This window comes from Pseudophryne corroboree, chromosome 1 (assembly GCF_028390025.1).
Source record: "Pseudophryne corroboree isolate aPseCor3 chromosome 1, aPseCor3.hap2, whole genome shotgun sequence".
NCBI classification, from domain to species: domain Eukaryota; kingdom Metazoa; phylum Chordata; class Amphibia; order Anura; family Myobatrachidae; genus Pseudophryne; species Pseudophryne corroboree.
Window position 1 is genome coordinate 1,167,547,923 of NC_086444.1, and position 16,970 is coordinate 1,167,564,892.

A 16,970-nucleotide genomic window follows, 5' to 3' on the forward strand; every position below is an offset into this window, starting at 1 on the left:
TTGGGACATTATCTGTAAGACCCAAGGATCCAGGTCCGAATTAAACCAGAACTGACTGAAGAGTTTGAGACGTAACCCCACCGGTGAGGATTCCCGCATAGGAGCCCCAACGTCATGCAGTGGAATTGGCAGAAGCCTGGGAGGACTTCTGCTCCTGGGAGCCCGACAAGGCTGGTGATCGTTTACCTCTTCCCCTTCCTCTAGTAGCAAGGAAGGAAGAACCTCGGCCGTTTCTGTATTTATTGGGCCGAAAGAAGTGCATCTGATAGTGGTGCGTTTTCTTTTGTTGTGGAGGAACATAAGGCAAAAAAGATGACTTACCCGCGGTAGCCGTAGATACCAAATCATCGAGGCTGTCACCAAACAAGGCCTTACCTTTATATGGTAGAGATTCCATACTTTTCTTGGAATCAGCATCAACATCCATTGGTGAATCCACAATGCTCGACTAGCTGAGACTGCCATGGCATTGGCTTTTGATATCAAAAGGCCAATATCTCTCGCAGCTTCCTTTAGGTAAGCTGCAGCGTCCTTGATATAACCCAGCGACAAGAGGATGCTATCCCTATCTAGGGTATCTACATCAGAAGACAAGTTGTCTGCCCACTTTTCGATAGCACTACTCACCCACGCAGATGCAATGACAGGCCTGAGTAGCGTACCTGTGGTCGCAAAAATGGACTTTAACGTAGTTTCTTGTTTACGATCCGCAGGATCCTTAAGGGCTGCCGTGCCAGGTGACGGGAGAGCCACCTTTTTTGACAAACGTGACAGGGCCTTGTCTACAGTGGGGGGTGACTCCCACTTTTCCCTATCCGTAGAGGGAAACGGATAAGCTACCGTAATCCTTTTGGGAATCTGAAACTTTCTGTCAGGATTTTCCCAGACTTTTTCAAATAGAGCGTTGAATTCATGAGAGGGAGGAAACGTTATCTCAGGTTTCTTTTCCTTATACACACAGACCCTTTTATCAGGAACAGCAGGGTCCTCAGTGATATGTAAAACATCTTTGACCGCCAAATTCATGTACTGAATGCTCTTTGCTAATTTTGGATCTAATCTGGAATCACAATAGTCGACACTGGAATCAGTGTCCGTGTCGGTATCAGTGTCTGCCAACTGGGCAAAAGTACGTTTTTGTGACTCCGAGGGGTCCTGCACTTGTAATAACAGATCCTCCACAGATTTCGTCCATGCCTGGGTCTGGGACTCAGACTTATCCAATCTTTTACTAATAAGAGCCACATTAGCATTCAAAGCATTTAAAACATTAACCCAATCAGGAGTCGGCGGTGCCGAAAGGGTCACCCCCACAGCCGTTGGTGTTCCTAATACAGCCTCCTCCAGGGGAGAGTACTCAGCCTCCGACATGTCGACACTAGTGATGAGCACCGGAAATTTTTCGGGTTTTGGTTTTGGGTTCGGTTCCGCGGCCGTGTTTTGGGTTCGAACGCGTTTTGGCAAAACCTCACCGAATTTTTTTTGTCGGATTCGGGTGTGTTTTGGATTCGGGTGTTTTTTTTCAAAAAACCCTAAAAAACAGCTTAAATCATAGAATTTGGGGGTCATTTTGATCCCAAAGTATTATTAACCTCAATAACCATAATTTCCACTCATTTTCAGTCTATTCTGAACACCTCACAATATTATTTTTAGTCCTAAAATTTGCACCGAGGTCGCTGGATGACTAAGCTCAGCGACCCAAGTGGCCGACACAAACACCTGGCCCATCTAGGAGTGGCACTGCAGTGTCACGCAGGATGGCCCTTCCAAAAAACACCCCCCAAACAGCACATGACGCAAAGAAAAAAAGAGGCGCAATGAGGTAGCTGTGTGACTAAGATAAGCGACCCAAGTGGCCGACACAAACACCTGGCCCATCTAGGAGTGGCACTGCAGTGTCACGCAGGATGGCCCTTCCAAAAAACAACCCCCAAACAGCACATGACGCAAAGAAAAAAAGAGGCGCAATGAGGTAGCTGTGTGACTAAGATAAGCGACCCAAGTGGCCGACGCAAACACCTGGCCCATCTAGGAGTGGCACTGCAGTGTCACGCAGGATGGCCCTTCCAAAAACTACTCCCCAAACAGCACATGACGCAAAGAAAAATGAAAGAAAAAAGAGATGCAAGATGGAATTGTCCTTGGGCCCTCCCACCCACTCTTTTGTTGTATAAACAGGACATGCACACTTTAACCAACCCATCATTTCAGTGACAGGGTCTGCCACACGACTGTGACTGAAATGACGGGTTGGTTTGGACCCCCACCAAAAAAGAAGCAATTAATCTCTCCTTGCACAAACTGGCTCTACAGAGGCAAGATGTCCACCTCATCATCATCCTCCGATATATCACTGTGTACATCCCCCTCCTCACAGATTATCAATTCGTCCCCACTGGAATCCACCATCTCAGCTCCCTGTGTACTTTGTGGAGGCAATTGCTGCTGGTGAATGTCTCCACGGAGGAATTGATTATAATTCATTTTAATGAACATCATCTTCTCCACATTTTCTGGATGTAACCTCGTACGCCGATTGCTGACAAGGTGAGCGGTGGCACTAAACACTCTTTCGGAGTACACACTTATGGGAGGGCAACTTAGGTAGAATAAAGCCAGTTTGTGCAAGGGCCTCCAAATTGCCTCTTTTTCCTGCCAGTATAAGTACGGACTGTCTGACGTGCCTACTTGGATGCGGTCACTCATATAATCCTCCACCATTCTTTCAATGGGGAGAGAATCATATGCAGTGACAGTAGACGACATGTCCGTAATCGTTGTCAGGTCCTTCAGTCCGGACCAGATGTCAGCATCAGCAGTCGCTCCAGACTGCCCTGCATCACCGCCAGCGGGTGGGCTCGGAATTCTGAGCCTTTTCCTCGCACCCCCAGTTGCGGGAGAATGTGAAGGAGGAGATGTTGACAGGTCGCGTTCCGCTTGACTTGACAATTTTCTCACCAGCAGTTCTTTGAACCCCAGCAGACTTGTGTCTGCCGGAAAGAGAGATCCAAGGTAGGTTTTAAATCTAGGATCGAGCACGGTGGCCAAAATGTAGTGCTCTGATTTCAACAGATTGACCACCCGTGAATCCTTGTTAAGCGAATTAAGGGCTCCATCCACAAGTCCCACATGCCTAGCGGAATCGCTCTGTGTTAGCTCCTCCTTCAATGTCTCCAGCTTCTTCTGCAAAAGCCTGATGAGGGGAATGACCTGACTCAGGCTGGCAGTGTCTGAACTGACTTCACGTGTGGCAAGTTCAAAAGGTTGCAGAACCTTGCACAACGTTGAAATCATTCTCCACTGCGCTTGAGACAGGTGCATTCCACCTCCTATATCGTGCTCAGTTGTATAGGCTTGAATGGCCTTTTGCTGCTCCTCCAACCTCTGAAGCATATAGAGGGTTGAATTCCACCTCGTTACCACTTCTTGCTTCAGATGATGGCAGGGCAGGTTCAGGCGTTTTTGATGGTGCTCCAGTCTTCTGTACGTGGTGCCTGTACGCCGAAAGTGTCCCGCAATTCTTCTGGCCACCGACAGCATCTCTTGCACGCCCCTGTCGTTTTTTAAATAATTCTGCACCACCAAATTCAAGGTATGTGCAAAACATGGGACGTGCTGGAATTTGCCCAAATTTAATGCACACACAATATTGCTGGCGTTGTCCGATGCCACAAATCCACAGGAGAGTCCAATTGGGGTAAGCCATTCCGCGATGATCTTCCTCAGTTGCCGTAAGAGGTTTTCAGCTGTGTGCGTATTCTGGAAAGCGGTGATACAAAGCGTAGCCTGCCTAGGAAAGAGTTGGCGTTTGCGAGATGCTGCTACTGGTGCCGCCGCTGCTGTTCGTGCGGCGGGAGTCCATACATCTACCCAGTGGGCTGTCACAGTCATATAGTCCTGAGCCTGCCCTGCTCCACTTGTCCACATGTCCGTGGTTAAGTGGACATTGGGTACAACTGCATTTTTTAGGACACTGGAGTCTTTTTCTGAGGTCTGTGTACATTTTCGGTATCGCCTGCCTAGAGAAATGGAACCTAGATGGTATTTGGTACCGGGGACACAGTACCTCCAACAAGTCTCTAGTTGGCTCTGCAGTAATGATGGATACCGGAACCACGTTTCTCACCGCCCAGGATGCCAAGGCCTCAGTTATCCGCTTTGCAGCAGGATGACTGCTGTGATATTTCATCTTCCTCGCAAAGGACTGTTGGACAGTCAATTGCTTGGTGGAAGTAGTAAAAGTGGTCTTACGACTTCCCCTCTGGGATGACCATCGACTCCCAGCAGCAACAACAGCAGCGCCAGCAGCAGTAGGCGTTACACGCAAGGATGCATCGGAGGAATCCCAGGCAGGAGAGGACTCGTCAGAATTGCCAGTGACATGGCCTGCAGGACTATTGGCATTCCTGGGGAAGGAGGAAATTGACACTGAGGGAGTTGGTGGGGTGGTTTGCGTGAGCTTGGTTACAAGAGGAAGGGATTTACTGGTCAGTGGACTGCTTCCGCTGTCGCCCAAAGTTTTTGAACTTGTCACTGACTTATGATGAATGCGCTGCAGGTGACGTATAAGGGAGGATGTTCCGAGGTGGTTAACGTCCTTACCCCTACTTATTACAGCTTGACAAAGGCAACACACGGCTTGACAAATGTTGTCCGCATTTCTGTTGAAATACTTCCACACCGAAGAGCTGATTTTTTTGGTATTTTCACCAGGCAGGTCAATGGCCATATTCCTCCCACGGACAACAGGTGTCTCCCCGGGTGCCTGACTTAAACAAACCACCTCACCATCAGAATCCTCCTGGTCAATTTCCTCCCCAGCGCCAGCAACACCCATATCCTCCTCATCCTGGTGTACTTCAACACTGACATCTTCAATCTGACTATCAGGAACTGGACTGCGGGTGGTCCTTCCAGCACTTGCAGGGGGCGTGCAAATGGTGGAAGGCGCATGCTCTTCACGTCCAGTGTTGGGAAGGTCAGGCATCGCAAACGACACAATTGGACTCTCCTTGTGGATTTGTGATTTCGAAGAACGCACAGTTCTTTGCTGTGCTTTTGCCAGCTTGAGTCTTTTCATTTTTCTAGCGAGAGGCTGAGTGCTTCCATCCTCATGTGAAGCTGAACCACTAGCCATGAACATAGGCCAGGGCCTCAGCCGTTCCTTGCCACTCCGTGTCGTAAATGGCATATTGGCAAGTTTACGCTTCTCCGACGACAATTTTATTTTAGATTTTTGAGTCCTTTTTTTACTGATATTTGGTGTTTTGGATTTTACATGCTCTGTACTATGACATTGGGCATCGGCCTTGGCAGACGACGTTGATGGCATTTCATCGTCTCGGCCATGACTAGTGGCAGCAGCTTCAGCACGAGGTGGAAGTCGATCTTGATCTTTCCCTATTTTTGGAACCTCAACATTTTTGTTCTCCATATTTTAATAGGCACAACTAAAAGGCACCTCAGGTAAACAATGGAGATGGATGGATACTAGTATACTTATGGATGACGAGCGACTGCCGACACAGAGGTAGCTACAGCCGTGGACTACCGTACTGCGTCTGCTGCTAGTATAGACTGGATGATAATGATATAAAAAATAATAAGAATTTACTTACCGATAATTCTATTTCTCGTAGTCCGTAGTGGATGCTGGGGACTCCGTCAGGACCATGGGGTTTAGCGGCTCCGCAGGAGACAGGGCACAATAATAAAAGCTTTAGGATCAGGTGGTGTGCACTGGCTCCTCCCCCTATGACCCTCCTCCAAGCCTCAGTTAGGATACTGTGCCCGGACGAGCGTGCATAATAAGGAAGGATATTGAATCCCGGGTAAGACTCATACCAGCCACACCAATCACACCGTACAACCTGTGATCTGAACCCAGTTAACAGTATGATAACAACGAAGGAGCCTCTGAAAAGATGGCTCACAACAAGAATAACCCGATTTTTGTAACAATAACTATGTACAAGTATTGCAGACAATCCGCACTTGGGATGGGCGCCCAGCATCCACTACGGACTACGAGAAATAGAATTATCGGTAAGTAAATTCTTATTTTCTCTAACGTCCTAAGTGGATGCTGGGGACTCCGTCAGGACCATGGGGATTATACCAAAGCTCCCAAACGGGCGGGAGAGTGCGGATGACTCTGCAGCACCGAATGAGAGAACTCCAGGTCCTCCTCAGTCAGGGTGTGCCCCTGACCAAGTAGCAGCTCGGCAAAGTTGTAAAGCCGAGACCCCTCGGGCAGCCGCCCAAGATGAGCCCACTTCCTTGTGGAATGGGCTTTTACTGATTTTGGCTGTGGCAAGCCTGCCACAGAATGTGCAAGCTGAATTGTACTACAAATCCAGCGAGCAATCGTCTGTTTAGAAGCAGGAACACCCATCTTGTTGGGTGCATACAGACTAAACAGCGAGTCAGATTTTCTGACTCCAGTCGTCCTGGAAACATATATTTTCAGGGCCCTGACAACGTAAAGTAACTTGGAGTCCTCCAAGTCCCTAGTAGCCGCAGGTACCACAATAGGTTGGTTCATGTGAAAAACAGAAAACACCTTAAGGAGAAATTGAGGACGAGTCCTCAATTCTGCCCTGTCAGAATGAAAAATTAAGTAAGGGCTTTTATATGATAAAGCCGCCCATTCTGACACACGCCTGGCTGAAGCCAGGGCTAATAGAATCTTCACCTTCCATGTGAAATATTTTAATTCCACAGTGGTGAGTGGATCAAACCAATGTGACTTTAGGAAACTCAAAACAACATTGAGATCCCAAGGTGCCACTGGGGGCACAAAAGGAGACTGTATATGCAGTACCCCTTTTACAAACGTCTGAACTTCAGGCACTGAAGCCAGTTCTTTCTGGAAGAAATTCGACAGGGTCGAAATTTGAACCTTAATGGACCCTAATTTTAGGCCCATAGACAGTCCTGTTTTCAGGAAATGTAGGAACGACCCAGTTGGAATTCCTCTGTAGGGACCTTCTTGGCCTCACACCACGCAACATATTTTCGCCAAATGCGGTGAAAATGTTTTGCGGTTACATCCTTCCTGGCTTCGACCAGGGTAGGGATGACTTCATCTGGAATGCCCTTTCAGGATCCGGCGTTCAACTGCCATGCCGTCAAACGCAGCCGCGGTAAGTCTTGGAACAGACAAGGCCCCTGCTGGAGCAGGTCCTTTCTTAAAGGTAGAGGCCACGGTTCTTCCGTGAGCATCTCTTGAAGTTCCGGGTACCAAGTCCTTCTTGACCCATCCGGAACCACGAGTATCGTTCTTACTCATCTCCTTCTTATGATTCTCAGTACTTTTGGTATGAGATGCATAGGAGGGAACACATACCCTGACTGGTACACCCACAGTGTTACCAGAGCGTCCACCGCTATTGCCTGAGGGTCCCTTGACCTGGCGCAATATTTGTCTAGTTTTTTGTTCAGGCGGGACGCCAACATGTCCACCTTTGGTTTTTCCCAACGGTTTACAATCATGTGGAAGACTTCCCGCTGAAGTCCCCACTCTCCCGGGTGGAGGTTATGCCTGCTGAGGAAGTCTGCTTCCCAGTTTTCCACTCCCGGAATTAACACTGCTGAGAGTGTTATCACATGATTTTTCGCCCAGCGAAGAATCCTTGCAGTTTCTGCCATTTCCCTCCTGCTTCATGTGCCGCCCTGTCTGTTTACGTGGGCGACTGCCGTGATGTTGTCCCACTGGATCAATACCGGCTGACCTTAAAGCAGAGGTCTTGCTAAGCTTAGAGCCTTGTAAATTGCCCTTAGCTCCAGTATATTTATGTGGAGAGAAGTCTCCAGACTTGATCACACTCCCTGGAAATTTTTTCCTTGTGTGACTGCTCCCCAGCCACTCAGGCTGGCATCCGTGGTCACCAGGACCCAGTCCTGAATGTCGAATCTGCGGCCCTTTCATAGATGAGCACTCTGCAGCCACCGCAGAAGAAAACACCCTTGTCCTTGGAGACAGGGTTATCCGCTGATGCATCTGAAGATGCGATCCGGACCATTTTCCCAGCAGATTCCACTGAAAAGTTCTTGCGTGAAATCTACCGAATGGGATCGCTTTGTAAGAAACCACCATTTTTCACAGGACCCTTGTGCAATGATGCACTGATACTTTTCCTGGTTTTAGGAGGTTCCTGACTAGCTCGGATAACTCCCTGGCCTTCTTCTCCGGGAGAAAACATCCTTTTCTGGACTGTGTCCAGAATCATTCCTAGGAACATTAGACGTGTCGTCGGAAAAAGCTGCGATTTTGGAATATTTAGAATCCACTCGTGCTGTCGTAGAACTACTTGAGATAGTGCTACTCCGACCGCCAACTGTTCTCTGGACCTTGCCCTTATCAGGAAAGCGTCCATATTTCTTTTAGGAAGAATCATCATTTCGGCCATTACCATGGTAAAGACCCGGGGTGCCGTGGACAATCCAAACGGCAGCGTCTGAACTGATAGTGACAGTTCTGTACCACGAACCTGAGATACCCTTGGTGAGAAGGACAAAATTTGGACATGTAGGTAAGCGTCTCTGATATCCAGTGACACCATATCGTCCTGGTTCGCTATCACTGCTCTGAGTGACTCCATCTTGATTTGAACCCTTGTATGTAATTGTTCAAATCTTTTAGATCTCACCGAGCCGTTTGGCTTCAGTACCACAATATAGTGTGGAATAATACCCCTTCCCTTGTTGTAGGAGGGGTACTTTGATTATCACCTGCTGGGAATACAGCCTGTGAATTTTTTCCCAATACTGCCTCCCTGTCGGAGGGAGACGTTGGTAAAGCAGACTTCAGGAACTTGTGAGGGGAAGACGTCTCGAATTTCCAATGTACACCTGGGATACTACGTGTAGGATCCAGGAGTCCACTTGCGAGTGAGTCCACTGCGTGCTGAAACTCTTGAGATGACCCCCCACCGCACCTGAGTCCGCTTGTATGGCCCCAGCGTCATGCTGCGGACTTGGCAGAAGCTGTGGAGGACTTCTGTTCCTGGGAATGGGCTGCCTGCTGCAGTCTTCTTCCCTTTCCTCTAACCCTGGGCAGATATGACTGGCCTTTTGCCCGCCTGCCTTTATGGGTACGAAAGGACTGAGACTGAAAAGACTGTGTCCTTTTCTGCTGAGATGTGACTTGGGGTAACAAAAGTGGATTTTCCAGCTGTTGCCATGGCCACCAGGTCCGATGGACCGCCCCTTTATACGGCAATACTTCCATGTGCCGTCTGGAATCTGCATCACCTGACCACTGTCATGTCTATAAACATCGTCTGGCAGATATGGACATCACATCTACTCTTGATGCCAGAATGCGCATCTCGCATATATAGAAATGCATCATTAAAATGCTCTATAGTCAATAAAATATTGTTCCTTTCAAGGGTATCAATATTTTCAGTCAGGAAATCCGACCAAGCCCCCCCAGCGCTGCACATTCAGGCTGAGGCGATTGCTGGTCGTAGTATAACACCAGTATGTGTGTATATACTTTTTAGGATATTTTTCAGCTTCCTATCAGCTGGCTCTTTGAGGGCGGCCGTATCTGGAGACTGTAACGCCACTTGTTCTTATAAGCGTGTGAGCGCCTTATCCACTCTAAGGTGTGTTTCCCAACTCGCCCTCACTTCTGGCGGGAAAGGGTATACCTCCAATAATTTTCTATCGGAGGAAACCCACGTATCATCACACACTTTAATTTATCTGATTCAGGAAAAACTACAAGTAGATTATTCCCACCCTACATAATACCCTTATTTGTGGTACTTGTAGTATCAGAAATATGTAACACCTCCTTCATTGCCCTTAACATGTAACGTGTGGCCCTAAAGGAAAATACGTTTGTTTCTTCACCGTCGACACTGAAGTCAGTGTCCGTGTCTGTGTCGACCAACTGAGGTAAATGGGCGTTTTTACAAGCCCCTGACGGTGTCTGAGACGCCTGGACAGGTACTAATTTGTTTGCCGGCCGTCTCATGTCGTCAACCGACCTTGCATCGTGTTGACATTATCACGTAATTCCTAAATAAGCCATCCATTCCGGTGTCGACTCCCTAGAGAGTGACATCACCAATACAGGCAATTTGCTCCGCCTCCTCACCAACATCGTCCTCCTACATGTCGACACACACGTACCGACACACAGCACACACACAGGGAATGCTCTGATAGAGGACAGGACCCCACTAGCCCTTTGGGGAGACAGAGGGAGAGTTTGCCAGCACACACCAAAAACGCTATAATTATACAGGGACAACCCCTTATACAAGTGTTTTCCCTTATAGCATTTTCACATATGTAATCATATCGCCAAATAAGTGCCCCCCCTCTCTGATTTAACCCTGTTTCTGTAGTGCAGTGCAGGGGAGAGCCTGGGAGCCTTCCTCACAGCAGAGCTGAGCAGGAAAATGGCGCCGTGTGCTGAGGAGAATAGGCCCCGCCCCCTAAAACGGCGGGCTCTTCTCCCGGAGTTTGTGAGATCTGGCAGGGGTTAAATACATCCATATAGCCTCAAGGGCTATATGTGATGTATTTTAGCCATAAAAAAGGTATAATACATTGCTGCCCAGGGCGCCCCCCCCAGCGCCCTGCACCCTCAGTGACCGCTGGTATGAAGTGTGCTGACAACAATGGCGCACAGCTGCAGTGCTGTGCGCTACCTTATGAAGACTGAAAGTCTTCTGCCGCCTGTTTCTGGACCTCTGGACCTCTTCAACTTCGGCATCTGCAAGGGGGGTCGGCGGCACGGCTCCGGGACGAACCCCAGGGTGAGACCTGTGTTCCGACTCCCTCTGGAGCTAATGGTGTCCAGTAGCCTAAGAAGCAAATCCATCCTGCACGCAGGTGAGTTTACTTCTCTCCCCTAAGTCCCTCGTAGCAGTGAGCCTGTTGCCAGCAGGACTCACTGAAAATAAAAAACCTAACTTAAACTTTTATTCTAAGCAGCTCAGGAGAGCCACCTAGATTGCACCCTTCTCGGCCGGGCACAAAGATCTAACTGAGGCTTGGAGGAGGGTCATAGGGGGAGGAGCCAGTGCACACCACCTGATCCTAAAGCTTTTATTATTGTGCCCTGTCTCCTGCGGAGCCGCTAAACCCCATGGTCCTGACGGAGTCCCCAGCATCCACTTAGGACGTTAGAGAAATATATATATCACTACTGCAGGACAGGTATATATTATATAATGACGGACCTGCTGGACACTGTCAGCACTGCAGACTCCTAAAGTAAACTACTAGTATGAAGAAGATAGAAAAAAAAAAAAACACCACAGGTAGGTATACAATTATGGATGGACGAGCGACTGCCGAAACAGAGGTAGCTACAGCCGTGGACTACCGTACTGCGTCTGCTGCTAGTATAGACTGGATGATAATGATATAAAAAATATATATATATCACTACTGCAGGACAGGTATATATTATATAATGACGGACCTGCTGGACACTGTCAGCACTGCAGACTCCTAAAGTAAACTACTAGTATGAAGAAGATAGAAAAAAAAAAACACCACAGGTAGGTATACAATTATGGATGGACGAGCGACTGCCGACACAGAGGTAGCTACAGCCGTGGACTACCGTACTGCGTCTGCTGCTAGTATAGACTGGATGATAATGATATAAAAAATATATATATATATATCACTACTGCAGGACAGGTATATATTATATAATGACGGACCTGCTGGACACTGTCAGCAGAATGCGTTTATAGAATAAAAACACCACACGACGAGTGTTTAACTTTTTCAGGCAGACAATCACAATATACTGGTGGTCAGTGGTCACTGGTCAGTCACACTGGCAGTGGCACTCTGGCAGCAAAAGTGTGCACTGTTAAATATGTTCTCCTGCTATAACTGCTCCCCAGTCTCCCCCACAATTAAGCTGTGTGAGCAGTGAGCACTCAGCACAGTCAGATATACATAGATGATGCAGCACACTGAGGCTGAGCACAGATATGGTATGTGACTGTGTATCGTTTTTTTTCAGGCAGAGAACGGATTATATTAAATAATAAAAATAAATAAAACTGCACTGGTGGTCAGTCACTAGTATAACTATCAGCAAAACTCTGCACTCTCTGAGTACTCCTCCTAATGCTCCAGTAAATCAAGTGTCTCACTCTCTATCTATTCTAAACGGAGAGGACGCCAGCCACGTCCTCTCCCTATCAATCTCAATGCACGTGTGAAAATGGCGGCGACGCGCGGCTCCTTATATAGAATCCGAGTCTCGCGATAGAATCCGAGCCTCGCGAGAATCCGACAGCGGGATGATGACGTTCGGGCGCGCTCGGGTTAACCAAGCAAGGCGGGAGGATCCGAGTCGCTCGGACCCGTATAAAAAAAGGTGAAGTTCGGGCGGGTTAACCCGCTCATCACTAGTCGACACACGTGTACCAAACACCCACAGTCACACCGGGCATATAGGGGACAGACGCACAGTAAAGTCTGTCAGAGGGACACAGAGGGGATTTGCCAGCTCACAACCCAGCGCCAATTAACGGTTCTGGAAACACTAATAAATGCCCCAGACCTGTAGCGCTTTTAATGTCAACAATATTGCACCAAATTATACTGCGTACCCCCCCCCCCCCCGTTTTGCACCCTGATACTTGTCAGCAGTGTGAGGATGGACCAGCGTCTCTGCTCCTGGAGAGGAAATGGCGCCGAGCTGAGAGTGAGCTGTGTGGAAGAAGCTCCGCCCCCTAAACGGCGCGCTTCTGTCCCGCTTATTTTACTCAATATTTATACTGGCGGGGGTTAGGACAGTGCCTAGGCACTAACGTCCCCTCTTGCCAGTCGAAAAGCCCCCCCCCGCCCTCTGCAGTGCTGTGTGTGTGGGAGCATGGCGCGCAGCGTTCCGTCCGCTGTACCTCAGGATGCCGTCACTGAAGAAGAAGTCTTCTTTTCTTCAGCTACTCACCTCTCTTCTGACTTCTGGCTCTGTAAGGGGGTGACGGCAGGCTGCGGGAGTGAGCACCTAGGCGTACCCAGCGATCATCACCCTCAGGAGCTAATGGTGTCCTGTCAGCCAGAAGCAGAGCCATTAAACTCACTAGAAGTTGGTCATACTTCTCTCCCCTCAGTCCCACGAAGCAGGGGGACTGTTGCCAGCAGTACTCCCTGAAAATAAAAAACCTAACATAAGTCTTTTTCAGAGAAACTCAGTAGAGCTCCCTTGTAGTGCGTCCAGTCTCACTGGGCACAATTCTAAAACTGGAGTCTGGAGGAGGGGCATAGAGGGAGGAGCCAGTTCACACCCTTTCAAAGTCTTAAAGTGCCCATGTCTCCTGCGGATCCCATCTATACCCCATGGTTCTAATGTGACCCCCAGCATCCTCTAGGACGTATGAGAAATAATAATAACCTTATGGCTGCAAAAAACCAGCAACCCCATGACCATGGTTTTGCTCCTGCCGCACCAAACAAAAAACTGAACTGCCTGAGCCAGGAGGCGGGTATATAGGAGACTGGCCCGTTGCATTCTAGGAGGCCGAAAGCTTTTGATCGATTGGTGCCATTCCGCTGATGCTACCTCATATCCCAATGTTATCCTGTGGATAAACTGTGGACCCTGCAGGAGAAATTGCACTTGCTTAGCTAGAAAACTGGTGCACGGAAGCTATGTGCAGACACCTAAGTGCTATTATCTTCTAAAAACATGATCTACAGCGGCTATATTGCCAAGCTATGGGAGGTAGAGGATACAGAGAGGGGGCTGCATTTGGTACAATACAAGAAAAGTGCAGAGGCCTAAAGCACCATGTGACATCATCATTCCACTGGTAAGAGGGTGGTGTGGTTATAAGAGGGTGGTGTGATTATATTATAATATATTAAACCGGACAATTTTCCATTGGGAGAAAGGTTAATTGCACGGCTACCTGGACAATAGCGCTGGCAACGCATGCAGCTGCTGTGTGTGACCTGTGTAATATGGCAAAAGACTGAGCATGAATATCAGTGATCCAACGCAATGCAACGCAATGCATCACTGTCTTAATCGGCGACTTTACACCAATTCCAACGTTTAGTGTGTATGGGCCTTAAGTGTCTAGTACACCATAAACAACTTTGTGTAGGTCTATTCTGCCAATAAGAAGCCAAATACAGGAATAAGACAAAGTCAGGGAATCGCTACCTGTGTCAGAGAATCTAAGTCACTCCAAACATCTCGCATCACGTGGGGTACAAAGGATAGGTGTTTGAGCACACACCTGTATAACGAAATCTTAAACTATGGGTTTGCTATGATGTTCTCGAATATATTGAGGGTCTACAATAACTGCATTCTGGGTCTGATTCAGTAAGAGTATCAGATTCTGCTACTCATGCAATCGCATGCTGGGGGCCGCCCATCGCAGGGACCAATATGGTATCCGCCGCCCACCGACTGCGATCACGCTCATATGGCAATCACACCGCAATTAGAGCGTGGTGGCAGAAAGCCTCCTGCCGGCGCAGCCCCGCCGCCATTTTTTTGATTGGAGCGGCTGCGTGTGACGACACGCAGCCACCCCTAAAACGCTGCCTACACGCCCCCGTTTTCCCTGCGCCTCCCCGAAAATGCTCCATCGCCGCCCCCAGCCCACCCCGCAAACGCCTCCGCTTGTCAACCAGGCAGAGGCGTTCGAAGTTAATGCGGCTCAAATGCATTAACTGCTCGCGCAGGACTGGACCTGCGCGTACGCACAGCAGGCCAGAAGTAAAAAAAAGCGCAATGCGACACGAATCAGGCCCATGGTACCATAAGGAATGAATAAGTCTTTTCTACTGGGGCGCACACACAATTTGCAGCAAATAAATAAAAAATAACTTTGTTTGTAAAATCGGATCAATAACCATTACTAAATGTGTCATTTGTCCATTCTCAATCCCAGTGTGACGGCTGAATCAATATCTATCTAAAGTTTTAAAGTTCATTTTTATTTGTGCATTTGCTGCAAAGTGTGTGAGTCCCATTACAGAAAACTTGTATTTCTTTTCTACATAAGAGAGCAACGGAGCCCTGGAGTGGATTCCATGCTCTCTAGTGGCGAGCATTCTAAAAACCCCGCTGGGCAGAAATCTGCCACTGCCTGCAGTCACCATCATCCGCAGCGAATGCAGAGGAGACAGAGAACTGCCAGAGAATAACTAGCCTCATGTAACCGCTTTATACAGATGCTCTTCAAGATGTAAATATAGCGTGCTTTAACCCACGGAACGGTGTGTGTATTGTGTTAACTACACGGATTTGCGTACGGTTTTGTAATGCATATCCATGAAAACCCCTACTGTGCCTTGTTCCTACATACCCGCAGAGTCCATGTCATCATCGGTATCCTCGATCTCTTCCATCATTCTCCTGCGCGCCTCGTTGCGAGTGTGCTTTTTCCCATTATAATGCTGCTGGGCCACAAGCGGATTATTGAAAGAGGCGCAGCAAAGCTTGCAGTACTTGTTTGGGTCACTGAGGTCGACCTCGTTATCAGCAGAGTGGGGCGGTGGCTGCTCTGCACTCACTTCCTGCTGGTTGGACTTCTCGGAGAGTGGTGACGCTACAGCATCGGGCTCTTCGACTGGTGGAACCGCTGGAAAAAAGAGAGAGCATCAGAAGACAAATGGCACAACACGTCATAATCAGAGCAAGACACGCACATGATCCCCATAACCAGTCCTTCAATGCTCTAATCTACCACCCATATGATCTTACTGTACCGAAAACAGACTAAAAAACATTAGTCAATTAAACAAAATGAAAACGTAGTAAAAGTCAAAAATAAGAATTTACTTACCGATAATTCTATTTCTCATAGTCCGTAGTGGATGCTGGGGACCCCGAAAGGACCATGGGGAATAGCGGCTCCGCAGAAGACTGGGCACAAAGTAAAAGCTTTAGGACTAGCTGGTGTGCACTGGCTCCTCCCCCTATGACCCTCCTCCAAGCCTCAGTTAGGATACTGTGCCCGGACGAGCATACACAATAAGGAAGGATTTTGAATCCCGGGTAAGACTCATACCAGCCACACCAATCACACCGTACAACTTGTGATCTGAACCCAGTTAACAGCATGATAACAGAAGGAGCCTCTGAAAAGATGGCTCACAACAACAATAACCCGATTTTTGTAACAATAACTATGTACAAGTAATGCAGACAATCCGCACTTGGGATGGGCGCCCAGCATCCACTACGGACTATGAGAAATAGAATTATCGGTAAGTAAATTCTTATTTTCTCTAACGTCCTAGTGGATGCTGGGGACCCCGAAAGGACCATGGGGATTATACCAAAGCTCCCAAACGGGCGGGAGAGTGCGGATGACTCTGCAGCACCGAATGAGAGAACTCCAGGTCCTCCTCAGCCAGGGTATCAAATTTGTAGAATTTAGCAAACGTGTTTGCCCCTGACCAAGTAGCTGCTCGGCAAAGTTGTAAAGCCGAGACCCCTCGGGCAGCCGCCCAAGATGAGCCCACTTTCCGTGTGGAATGGGCTTTTACAGATTTTGGCTGTGGCAGGCCTGCCACAGAATGTGCAAGCTGAATTGTACTACAAATCCAACGAGCAATCGTCTGCTTAGAAGCAGGAGCACCCAGCTTGCTGGGTGCATACAAGATAAACAGCGAATCAGATTTTCTGACTCCAGCCGTCCTGGAAACATATATTTTCAGGGCCCTGACTACGTCCAGCAACTTGGAATCCTCCAAGTCCCTAGTAGCCGCAGGCACCACAATAGGCTGGTTTAAGTGAAATGCTGAAACCACCTTAGGAAGAAATTGAGGACGAGTCCTCAATTCTGCCCTGTCCGTATGAAAAATTAGGTAAGGGCTTTTATAGGATAAAGCCGCCAATTCTGAGACACGCCTGGCTGAAGCCAGGGCTAACAGCATTACCACTTTCCATGTGAGATATTTTAAGTCCACAGTGGTGAGTGGTTCAAACCAATGTGATTTTAGGAATCCCA

The 16,970-nt window shown here is 48.3% G+C and overlaps 1 protein-coding gene across 2 annotated transcripts in view; it reads right to left on the bottom strand.

Annotated features, from left to right (window-relative positions):
• LOC134929416 (zinc finger matrin-type protein 1-like) overlaps positions 1 to 16,970 on the bottom strand; it is a 174,761-nt gene that overhangs the window by 59,646 nt on the left and 98,145 nt on the right. For both annotated transcript variants that reach the window (XM_063925055.1, XM_063925058.1), the window contains exon 5: positions 15,321 to 15,596. In XM_063925055.1, the coding sequence (XP_063781125.1) occupies positions 15,321 to 15,596 (276 nt within the window). The remainder of the gene's footprint in view (positions 1 to 15,320; positions 15,597 to 16,970) is intronic.